This window comes from Trachinotus anak, unplaced genomic scaffold (assembly GCF_046630095.1).
Source record: "Trachinotus anak isolate AG129_WGS33_773 ecotype Australia unplaced genomic scaffold, CSIRO_AGI_Tana_v1 ptg000015l, whole genome shotgun sequence".
NCBI classification, from domain to species: Eukaryota; Metazoa; Chordata; class Actinopteri; order Carangiformes; family Carangidae; genus Trachinotus; species Trachinotus anak.
The window spans coordinates 16,971,930-16,984,282 of record NW_027273866.1 but is presented as its reverse complement, the minus strand read 5'-3'; the positions used below and the strand labels follow the sequence as shown (position 1 = coordinate 16,984,282).

Genomic DNA, 12,353 nt, shown 5'->3' with positions numbered 1-12,353 from the left:
CGCTATAAAAATCAAGAAGAGAACAACAGGAGAACAGGGCGTCATTGATGCCGAGATGTTGAAGCGGCAGACAGACAGCGTTCTCCACCTCCATCACCTGGACTCGTATTCACGAAGCATCTTCATCGTCCTGTCAGTTCTAACTGTAAGACTCTAGTTTATTCAGAGTCTCTTCAGAGTTGGACCAGTCCCAGCCTGGTCAGGTGATGAACTGATGAAGCCTCTTGGATGAGAGGTGAAACGTCTTCCTAGACAAATAACCAAGTCCAGTTGCTTTCGATTTAAAACTCCTTTGAGATACTATGACCTGGACAAATGAGAATATTCACAGGATTATTGATCACTGTTTAATGAGTCGTTAACGACTGAGCAGCTGTTGATCATTAATGAGTCTGACTCCGCCTCCATCCACTCTGCTCCACTTCCATTCACTTTAACCACAAACCACAAATCTGATGCACTGCTGCTGGAGGGGTGTGTGTGTGTGTGTGTGTGTGTGTGTGTGTGTGTGTGTGTGTGTGTGTGTGTCTTGGCTTCCTGTCTTCACACTGTCCCAGATCTGTAGCACTAACTCAACACTAGTGCTGATAACACACTGTGACATTACACACCACACCTCCCCTGCTTTGGTCGCACATGAGCTCACACACACACACATACTCACACACACACACACACACACACACACACTGAACCAGGTTAATTTCAGATTGATTCCTTCCAGTGAGACTTTAGTTTTCATTTGTTTCTGAGTCACAGTTTTGAGCTGATGATTCACTGGACTAAATATTGTACAGATGGACGAAAGCTGCTTTAAACAGATGGTATATTTCTTGAAAATAATACAGATGGTGTGTGTGTGTGTGTGTGTGTGTGTGTGTGTGTGTGTGTGTGTGTGTTGATGCTGTAGGCTGTTGGCTGGCACACAGCTGTAAAAGGTCATGTCGTCAGTAAATTAACATTTTCTGAGGCTGTGAACGTGTTTTCCTTCAGCACAGTGAATCAATGGAAGTTTGTTGTTAGTCAAGTTCAAGTCACTGAATGTTACTGTCTTTACTCCTGTAAATGTACATTATCAAGCCAATAATAAACTATGATTCAGTTGTTATCACACTTTACATAATAACGTTAATGTGCCACAAATAAGCCGTATAAAATACTGAATTCATCTTCAGTCCAGAGCTCTGTCCTTTCATCTTAAATCTGCTTTGATTGTCTCAGATCACCAGCTGAAGGTTTTCAGGTTCCCACTCGTCCTGTGTTCAAATACATGTTCTTCACGTATTTGAACACAGTTTGTCATGTGTTTCTGTTCAAGTCATTTCATTTATAAATGAATCCTTCATGTCTTCACAGAGAAGGTGGTAACCATAGTTTTCAGTCTGTTTTTATGCGTGTTAACAAAGGTGAACCACAGGGTTCTGGAGCCAATCCCAGCTGACCTTGAGGGCGGGGTTCACCCTGAACAGGTCAACAGTCCATCACATCATCCTTCAATATGCAGCAGTTTGACTGTAGGTTCAGATATTGGCCATAAACTTAATCAAGTCCTCAAGACGTTTTCCTCTGGTCAGTTGCTAACTGACCAATCACAGCTCAACACAGAACTAAACAATGTTTTTTGACATTTAAATTCACTCTTCACTCGCTTCCTGGTTCCTTCCAGAACCATAAAGGTTCTGCTGACGTTCCAACCTATTGAATGTTTTCCTGTTGTGATTCATCTAACTGAGCTTTTCTTTTGTCCCCTACAGCTCCTGTGAACCCACATCTCAGTAAGTCTCCGTCTGCACACAGACACACAAACACTGTGACATCAGTCTTCATTGTTCAGATTTGCTAAATCACAGTCTGTGTTGTGATTCCAGTTTGGAGAAAATCAGACAAGTTTGCCTCATGAAATTCAAAAACAAAATCCTCCCTCATGATACACGCAACAGACACAGTATATTATATCATCAGCTGTAATTTACGTGTTTGTGTTGATGTTTGTGTGTGTGTTCAGGGGAGTTCCAGTGTGGTTTCGAGGACGAGGCGTTGTGTTTGTTCTCTCAGGACAAAACCGACGAGTTCGACTGGACACGTCACAGCGCCGCCACACGAGACACCAAATACACCCCCAACACCGGGCCGAGCTCTGACCACACCGGCTCCAAGCAGGGTACACACACACACACACACTCTGATGGTCTGTTGTTAATGTGTTGATTGAGAGACTCCAGGCTGCAGAAGTTCTGAGGACGTGCACGAACACCTAAGGTTTATCTGTGGAGAAGTGGAAACACAGATCGGTGGAGCCGTCTGACAGATCCAACAGCTTCTGCTCAGCAGCACTGGACTGTGGGTGGATCCTGTTTTCACCAAATCTTTGAAAACTGTTTAAAAAACTATTAAAGTTTTGACTTTGAGCTTTGAGACTCTCCTGCTGTTGCCATGGATGTGAGAAGTAAATGTCTGTCACGTGTTGACCTTTAGTTTGTCTTTAATCAAACGAGGGAAACAACACAACAATAGAACCTGGAGACACTGAGGTCGACTGAGCTGGTTTACTGTCCACTGAACATCAAACTTTATTTATACGTCAGAGTGAACAGGAGACGAGAGCAGAGTCACAGATCTTCATCACACCAGCCTCCTCACACTCCTCAGTGCTGTCGCCTGCAGCTCTGACAGACGGAGGAGAGCTGAGGCTGAACGTTCATCATCGTACCGGACTGATGAGACGGGGATCGAACCATCAATGATATGTGGTGTTCAGGGCGGGCGACACCCACTCACAGCACAATAAAAAGGCTGAGAATAAAAAGAGGCAGTGACGCAGCCTCGCTGACTGAATGAGAGCAGAGTGACGGACACGCTGCAAAGTCTTGTTCTGTGGTGGATTAAATAGTTTGTTTCTGCAGGATTCAGGAAGAACCACGTGGACACGTGTTGAAAACCTCCGCTGCTCTGAACACGTCAACAAAGAGCCAGAAAACTAAGTTTCATATCAGATGTGTCTGAAGGTGGAAGAAGCAGAATAATCTGAATCCAAAAATGGATCAGAAAATAAAATAAACTCACAATCAGAAACAGACAGAAAATAAACATGGCTGCTTTATTTGACTGAGTCAGACAGAAAAACCCTCAAACATGGAATTTTAGAGCTCCACCCAGTCTAAAGGTAGATGTCCATGTGTTTGTGATTATAAAGCAGGTCTAGGTTCTATATTAATACTGTGAAAGTATCAAGCCATCAGGACTTCTGCAACTTTGTGATGTCACAACAAAGCAGCCACTACCCTCAGCCCTGCCCCAAGCTCCACCCACCTGGACCCACCATCCAACCTTGCAGGATTTGGTTTCTCTGAGTGTTTACCTGAAATCTGCTATATTTTTATTGGATCACTCAGAAAACAGTCAGCCAATCAGAAGAGAGGATCAGAGCCTCTCTTCTGATTGGCTGACTGACCTGTTGTCACTAGAGCTCCAGAGAGAAGCCTGAGAGAGGAGATGTAAAACTACACTGAGATGGTTTTTGGTTCTTAAAACCACAAATATATCTTCTGATGGAGATCAACACTTCAGAGAAAATCTTTAAAGCTTTAATCACATGAACTCTCTCTGCTGAATGGTCACATTTTCCACTGAGGTTTGACATTTCCCTTCCTGGTGCCGACAGAGGGACGTTATCAGGAAAAAGCAGCATTTCACAAAAACAAACTATCAGCTGACTGTCAGACTGACTTTCACAGGCTGATTAGAAAGAGAAATGTCTGACTGAATTATCTCAGTCCTGTCAACTCTCGGATGTGTAAGTGGGTGTGTAGTAACCCGTTCTGTCCATTTCGCCTGTAGCTCGATAAAGATAACTTTAGCATTTGTCCCAGAGCTCACAGAGTTTGCAGATAATGATGACGGCTCAGAGTTGTGTCTGGTCGTTTACTTCTGACTTTTTAACTCTCAGTAAAGAACCGTTAGCTGTCATGTTGAGAAGCTTCGACACGCTGAATGTTAAAATGTTTAAAAGTGAAAAATCAGTCTCAGGTTTTGGCGACAGAAATAAAGAGTCCGAGCTTCTTGAAACAGACGCTCAACAACGATAAAGATAAAGACTAAAACCCTGACACACGAACCTCTGGGAAACCGTCTCCATCCTTTGTCATACTACGTCCGCTATGATGCAAACCTCGAATTGAAATTATTTTAGACCTTAATTTTATTAATAATGTGAAAATTCAGGGAATAACATTATCTCACAAACAGCAGGCTGAAGGGCGAGAGTTGCCATGGAGACATGAGACATGAAACAGCCACACAGCAGCGCGTGAGTCACGAGCTGTCGTCTCAGAGGAAGCTGCTGCAGCGCCTGCAGGCAGGAAGAGGCCGAATAATGAAATGTGATTGGTTGTCAACACCTGAACATCAGACTCCGCCCTCAGGTGGAGAGAAATACACTTACAGGAAATCCAGACCACAACAGGGTCAGGGACATTGCAGGTCCACTGAAGTCCACCGGTTCCTGCTGAAGACGCAGATCTGCAAGTTTAGTTCATATAGTTAAAGATTTTAAAACAGCTGCTCACAGTTTCTATCAAACTAACAACAGGAAACATTAACAGGAACTATATATTTTTTTATTCATTAATCCACATTTGTTTCTATTGGTGTCTGAAGCCTGCAGAGCAACATCTGGGTAACATCTGGATCAGTCAGAGTCATTCAGGAAACAGGTGAAGAACATCTCACCTGCTGTTAAACAAGAGAAGCACAAACGTACGAACAGCAACAGTACACACAGTAATGCAGTACACAGTACATGCAGTACACACAGTACATGCAGTACACACAGTGCATGCAGTACACACATTACATGCAGTATATGCAGTACACGCAGTACATGCAGTACACACAGTACATGCAGTACAAACAGTACATGCAGTACACACAGTACACACAGTACATGCAGTATATGCAAGTACTGGAAAGGTTATCTACAGGTTACAGCTGTGTGTAAAACTGCTCTTACATCTGCTTACAGCTACATTCAGTGTGTTTTAACTGTGCTGCTTCTAAATGTTACAATAAATAAAGTGATAGAATAAGTAGAATAAATGAAGTTACCCTGAGCAGCTCGGCCTGACGTGGATTAACTGTACTACACAGAGAAACAGGAAACAGCTGTGCGTGCTCAGATTTAATCCCTGAGTAAACAAAGGTTACAATAACTCTACATACATCCAGCTGATGTGACAGAGGCTGTTGTTGTCTCCTCCTCCTCCTCCTCCTCCTCGCTCTTCTTCCTCTCCTCTGCAGTAGACGCTCATTAAAGTGAACCTCGAGGTCAGATGTTTTAAACAGGAAACGCGTGTGTGTGAGTTTCTGCACAGTTTCATTAGTGAGGATGGTTTCTCTGCCAGATGAGCCGGAGGTGGATGTTCTCTCGCTCTCTGTACCACTGCTGTGTTGGTTCTTACTCGTTTTCCTCTCCTGACAGCGCCTCTGACGGCAGCGGTAGAACTCACCAAGGAAGGTGAAAGAAAAAGAGTGGACATGATTTTAGTTTTCTGTCACTTTGAAGCTACTTCTACGAGTTTTACAAGTGTCTGGATTTTAGGTTCAGCAATAAATTAATATAAAACACATGAACTCATCATATACAGAAAATCATAGAGGTTTTTATTATGAAATGTTATTTCAACATTTTTAATGTGAGTATATTTAAATATACAAGGTTTATTAAAAACAGTCTTCACCAGAAGTTTGTTTTTATTTCATGATGTCAGTTCAGCCTCAGTCCTCAGCCAATCACAGGCCTCCATAGCTACATAGCTTCCAGTTAGCCACTTAGCTTCTCTACACCATAAAAAGTGAAATTATGACATAAAACAAGCTTTGACTTTTTCAAATAAAAAGATTTATAATTAAATATGAACTCCAATAAGAACCCGACCCTTGAGCTGACCTCTGACCTCTGACCTCAGCCTGTGTTGTGTCTCTCAGGTTTCTACATGTACATTGAGACATCGAGGCCGAGGCTGGAGGGAGATAAAGCTCGGCTGCTGTCTCCCACCTTCAACATGAACTCCAAGACCTCCTCCTCCTCCTCCTCCGTCAGCAACAGCCCCACCTACTGCTTCGCCTTCTTCTACCACATGTACGGGAAGCACATAGGTGAGGCGGCAGCGACATGACGGCGTCTCAGGTACAGCACAGATAAATAACGACAACATAAACACGTGACCCTGTTTGTCCTGTAGGAGCTCTGAATGTGTTCCTGCGTCAGAAAGGTCAGACGGTGACGGACACTTCGGTCTGGAGTCTGACCGGTAACCAAGGAGACCGCTGGAGACAAGCCAAGGTCAACATCCACCCAACCACAGCCTTCCAGGTACAAACCACACCCACCTCCACAGTGACCAGAACAAAGAGACACAAAACAACCACAGACACACAAAACCACCATAGAGACACAAAACCACAGCAAAGAGACACAAAATAACCATAAAGAGCCATGAAGGACAAAACCCAGATGTGTCCCTTGTCGTTATTCTGTGTCGGAGCGGTGATCTGATGTCACTGTTTGTCCTCTCAGAGCTGAATTTACTGACTCTTATTGTGAAACAGGAAACAGGATGTATTTGACACTGACTGAGATGGTTCATCAGATACAATATGAGTCATTTTGGACACTTTAAATATAGAATATCTATAAAAACTAATAATCACTCTCACCTTTCTGTAAAACTCTCTGAGGTGCGTTTGCTGCTTTCTGTAAATCTCAGTTTCCTGTCTCTGTCTCTGCGGCAGATGGTGATGGAGGGAGTCCGAGGCTCTGGTATCGAGGGAGACATCGCCATCGATGATGTAACCATCGAGGAGGGCGAATGTAAAGACCCTCCACCCAACAGTGAGTACACCTGTGCTGCAGTGATTCACCTGCTGACCACAGACGTGCTGCAGCTCTTTCAGCTGTTTTCCTCTCACACACTGATGTGACCGCTTCAGTGAAGAAACAGAACTTTAAAATAATGAATCCTTACTTTACCCCTGAAAACACACCAAACCCTGGATCTCAAATGGTGAGGGCCACACAACGTTGACATTTGACAAATCCTTTAATAATCAGTTATAAAAGTTTGTATTTTGAAAACTTTTAAAGATCAAACAGTTCTGAACTAAAATGTCATTGTAACGATATTTTAGTGATCGTCTGGATACGATCTCAACAGGCTTCTGTAGCTGAATTTTGTTTTTTATTATTTCTTACTAAATATCTCATGACCCCTTAGAGTCATGCCACGACCCCTCATGGGATCCCAAACCTCAGGTTTGGAACCACAGGTTGAGTTTCCATCCAAATGGAACAAATTTTAACCATTTTTCCAGAAAAACTTTAAAATAAACCTGGTTAAGACTCTTATATTTTTAAAACTTTTAAAACAGTTTTTCTGACAGCAGTTTTTTCTCCTGATCATTAAACTCACCTCAGTCGCTCTCTCTCTCTCTCTCTCCTATTCAGATCTAAGGTCTCTCGCCCCGCCCTCTTCGCCTCATATATGGCAGCTGTGCATCACTCTAAGTCTGGTTCTGATTGGCCAGCAGAGGTGACCCCCTCTCTGTACGTGACGCCACACCATGGCACGACCTTTGACCCCTCTGCCCCCCCACCTAACCCCACATCCATTCCCGTTCCCATCACTCACCCCCCCCCCCCCAACGACCAAAGATTCGGTCGGAGCTGCGGAGAAGTGAGGCTTGTTTACGTTGTAGGAAACAGTGACAGGAGGGACGTTGGCTGAGCCCAAACCCACCTTACGGCTCCATGTTGCACACGTCCGTCCCTCCTGTGGTGGAGTCAGAGGTCGGCAGCCTCACTGTGAGTCCGTCACTGCAGCCCTGGACGTTAAAGCTGAAACCTTCGTGATTTTAACAAAATTAATCAACAGTTTATTTTCAGCATCTGAAAAACTACAGTTCCCATCAAATGAAACTCAAAGCGTGGCAGCACCTCTGCTCTTTGACCCGTCACAGGTTTGTGCTCCTGTCGGTGTCGGAGCCTCAGTGTGAGACGCTCCAGTCACTGATTGTGTGTTTTTAAAACTGATTGCGGGGCTGCAGCTCGCTCTCAGCTGAAGGTGTCGCTGTGGTGTTTCTGGTGTAACTGCACTGTGCTGGGCAGGTGACAGGTGTGTTTACAGTGTTTGTGCTCAGACGTGTGGATGTTTTCGGACATGAGAGATGATTCTAAAAAGATTAGAAAATGAAAATAGAAACAGTTCCCTTAATATTGGATTATTTTATGATAATCATAAGGGTTCTGATTCTAATAACAAGGTCTCTGGAAGGTGGACATTCACATTCTCAGAATATGGATAATGAATTATTTTCTGCTCACTCCTGTGGGTTTGAAATGAGTCAGTATGAACATGACACAGAGCAGAACTAAAAGGAAACACTGGATCTTTTTTTCTTTGGTCCTGGACCAAACAAACTACAGGGTCAGTTGAAGTTCTCAGATCAAAACAGTATCATATAAAGGCTACAAGCTTTCACCTGGGTCAAAACCCATCAGTCAGAGGACACCACCTCCTGTTAAGCTTAAAAAGAGAAGCCAGTGAGCTCCTCAGATGTGAAACAAAGACAATCCTGAGTTCTTACAGCTGTAACCTCTTACAGCTACGTTTTAGTTTTAAACTTGTCTCTTCTTCTCTGAGTCCAGAGTCTTCAGCCTCTAAAACAGAGACTTTCAGAAACTGGACCTTTTTTAGTCTAAAGCTCCAGGTTGTGTTGTAGTCTGGACGGACACAAACAGAGACCTTTGGAAACGATGATGTAGACGCCCACGGTGGCTCCTGATTGGCTCTCATCAGCCTGGACTGCCAGTGGTGAAACAACATGGAGAATGAATGAAAGTGTTACTGTCCTTGTTGTCTCTGCAGCAGCTGTTGTTCAGCTCAGTTCTGGATTTGAACTCTACAACTGTCTCTGCTGTTCCTCCTTCAGAGGATTTACTGGAAGTAACCAACTGAGAGGAGACAACCTGCTTCCTGTTTACACCGGCTCGCACATGCTCAGTGTAGGTGAAGGTCATGTGACGTGTTTTCAGGTGTGTTAGTGTGGACAGAGATTATTTACAGTATGATTCTGTAAACATCGTCCGGCTGAACATCGTTTTCGTTCTCAGCCCAAGTGTGGGTGGTGTTCAACTGATGAAGTGAACATTGAAACGTTGTCAGAATTAAGTGACTGAGTGACAGTTCAGAGTGCGCGACCTTTCAGTTTTCTTTAGACTTAGAGAAAATTGCGACCTAGAGGTTTAAAAAAGAGGAAATAACAGCTTGAATGTGACCTTTCCTGACCCCCCACCACCACCCCTCCATCACCTCTCATCGACCCTCCTACCCTCCCCCCTCTGTGTCCCCCCTCCACAGATCAACAGTACTGTATGTAGGTTGGACAGAGTTTTTTTGAAGGGGGAAGGTAACTTTTTACAGCAGGCAGATCCACAGAGAGGTAGTTTAAAAGACATCTTACACATTTTGACATCTGTCTGTCTGTCTGTGTTGGACCAAGGAGGAAGGTTCACACTCTGCCATGACATCAAGTGCCTTCAGACTCAGAGAGAAAGACCGCCGGGCCCAGGACCACCGTCCAAAACACAACGACTTAACAGAGAGGACACGTTTCTGTCTTAACGATCAATGAGAAAATAACGGATGAACACAGATGTCTCCTGGTCTGAATATGCAGAGAATCAGTTTCTTAGCTTTTTTTTTTTTTAATGAGGATTCTGGCGTTAAGACGCAGCAACAAGAAGCCATGGACAAGAAACAGACTGACTGCAGACAGGAAGCTCAGTGATTTATTTAACGTTTCAAGAACATGCAATCATAAGCTGGGGATCTGTGACTGGATATTTCAGAATAAAAGGACTTCCTGTTGGACGATTTTCGGCCCTAAGCCAATGGGATTTGAGCATTTGGTCTCTCTGAACTATTTTAGTATTTCAAAATAAGAGTTTTCAGAAGGTGGCGTAGACTGACGCTGCCTGAGACTATCAGTTACCTTAAACTACAAAAACAGCTGGAGCTTTTGGAAAAACAAAGGAAGAAAATGTACTGTAAAATCAAATCTTATATTGTTCCTATGATATTATAAAGATAGAGGGAAATCTTTACACTTGTCATCATTACTTATCTGTGCTGTTTTGTTGGTTATAACAAGGGTGGGATTTTTAGTTCAGGTTTCTGTGTCTCATGTTGGATTTAATTGATTTTTGAGGGTTTTCAAGATATATGGAAAATTCTGGGGGTAATTTGGGTCCTATTTGATCTTTTTGTTTGTTTGTTTTTAAAAAGCACAAAAAGACAAAAATTCCTTTAGTTAAACACAGTAGACAATGCATCTGAATGAACAATGCATCTGTACACACATATATCATATGAAGGCCTATTTCTGTCAGCAAAAGAAAAAAAATGCATAAGAAAACATTAGAAATACTCGTTATAAGTTAAATGCATAAGATACTAACAATCTCTCAATTTTGATTTAGGAAGTCATGAATTTAAAATCCATAAGTTTGACTTGACCCACTAATTTTGAAAAAGTAATAATTCTAACCTGTTTTCATAATCTTTTCTCAATTTCTTATTATTTGATCTTTATTTTAAAAATATATGGAATTTCTCTTAGTATCCTTTTGCTTTAAGTTTTGACTTCATTCATACCTTTTATTTAAAAAATATAATTTTGATTTTTAAAAGTTTTTAAAAAATTAAATTCACTATCAGTCACATTTTACATGTCGTACTTTTTATCATTTCTAAAATTATTTTTAACAAATCATTTTCATCTTAATATTTCAGTGTTGTTATCTGAAAAACCTAAATTATCATTTGCCTGAAAATTCAAATTTTTTAATTTTCTTTTTTTTTAAGTCATAAGTTTGCGTCACTAGTTCATACTTTTGACCTACTTTGGGCAGTGTCCTAATTTTTTTCTTTTTCTCAGCAGAAGTGGGCTTCCATACATCAGCTCATACATGTGCTGTCATAGAAAAACCACGTAACTGCCATTTTTATTCACGTGGTTTCACAACATATGTGAGAAAACAGTTATTTTAACATTAAAATACATTTAAAGACAGTGAAACAGCAGTTAGAGTGAATCTCTGAGTAAGATGTCATTTTTGAGGGATTTGATCAAATTGTTGGGGATTTGAGTTGATTGACTGAAAGTGGATGTGACTTATCAAGCATGTGTTCTCTGGAGTCCACAAAGTCAGGAGTGGTTTTATGTGATTCACAGTGTCTTTAAAAATCTCTTTCCTTAGAAGAAAAACACGGAGATACATGGTTTTCACTACACAGTAATGAGAAGCATTACTTAAAAAGCCTGGTGTGCATCTCAGCAGCCACTGTTACACACACCATTATTTAAAAAAAGTAATTCAGCAGAAGATCCATTAGATAAACTATTCCCTCAGATAAATATCATTTTCTTTAATGTTTTGTTGATTAATAAAAGTTTTTTTTTCCCTGTGGCAAAACTTTTATTTTCTCAGCATGTTTTTCCACTGCAGCTCGCTGTACTGATAAGCAGATTGTTATCAGTTTACCCTCCACTGCATTATTATTACATTAACTCTGTTTGCTGGAATCACTGCAGATGATTTGTCGCCTCTGATAAATACCAGTAACTTTATTAATTTGTTTATTCTTGCAAATATTTTTGAAAAGTGACAAAATTCAACCTCTAAGTAAGATGCTGGTTTGATCAGAAGTAACCTTACGTGTAGGATTCCTACATGTAAAAACTAAAATTCTCAAGGTTATGAGAATTATGTTATGATATATTTTTTTAGATAATTTTTTTCTGGAAATCAAAAGTGGGGGATATCTTAAATTCAAACACCAAGATAATAAGGTGTTCAAAACATCAAATATTCTTTTTAAATGGGACAGTACCAGTGTAACACAGTTTCCATTAGAAAGTGTTGCATTATGCATTGCTTGTAGATAAACAAAACTGTCAATCCATTTTTAATTTATAGATTTTGGCTGTTATCTTTTTTTTTTTCAAATCTGCTTTATGTCTATTTGCAGTAAAATTCTTAGAGGATTATGAGGATTATAATAAAATTAATAATGCTGAACTTTATTTAGCACCTTATGAAAATGTTGCTAAGTGCTGTACATAGGAAAAACTAAATTAAAATGAATCAGCACCATGATTAAATAAAATCCTGCATATTTAAGTATAGGGAATAAAATAGAATTTAATTCCCAAAATACAATAAATGAAGTTAAAAACACAGTATATCTGGAAAAATATATACAAATAAATAAATTGACTTTTATAAAGATACATTT

At 41.0% G+C, this 12,353-nt stretch overlaps 1 protein-coding gene across 2 annotated transcripts in view; it reads left to right on the top strand.

Moving 5' to 3' along the window:
• mdga2a (MAM domain containing glycosylphosphatidylinositol anchor 2a) overlaps positions 1-12,106 on the top strand; it is a 64,577-nt gene extending 52,471 nt beyond the window's left edge. Inside the window, exons 12-18 of one of the 2 annotated variants that reach the window (XM_071498591.1) lie at positions 1,755-1,775; positions 2,006-2,161; positions 5,983-6,153; positions 6,240-6,370; positions 6,790-6,889; positions 7,502-7,600; positions 9,556-12,106. In XM_071498591.1, the coding sequence (XP_071354692.1) occupies positions 1,755-1,775; positions 2,006-2,161; positions 5,983-6,153; positions 6,240-6,370; positions 6,790-6,889; positions 7,502-7,590 (668 nt within the window). In that variant the 3' untranslated portion in view covers positions 7,591-7,600; positions 9,556-12,106. Of the gene's footprint in view, positions 1-1,754; positions 1,776-2,005; positions 2,162-5,982; positions 6,154-6,239; positions 6,371-6,789; positions 6,890-7,501 lie in introns of both variants that reach the window. The other variant, XM_071498590.1, reaches the window with a different exon arrangement.
• Positions 12,107-12,353: the final 247 nt, after the last annotated feature.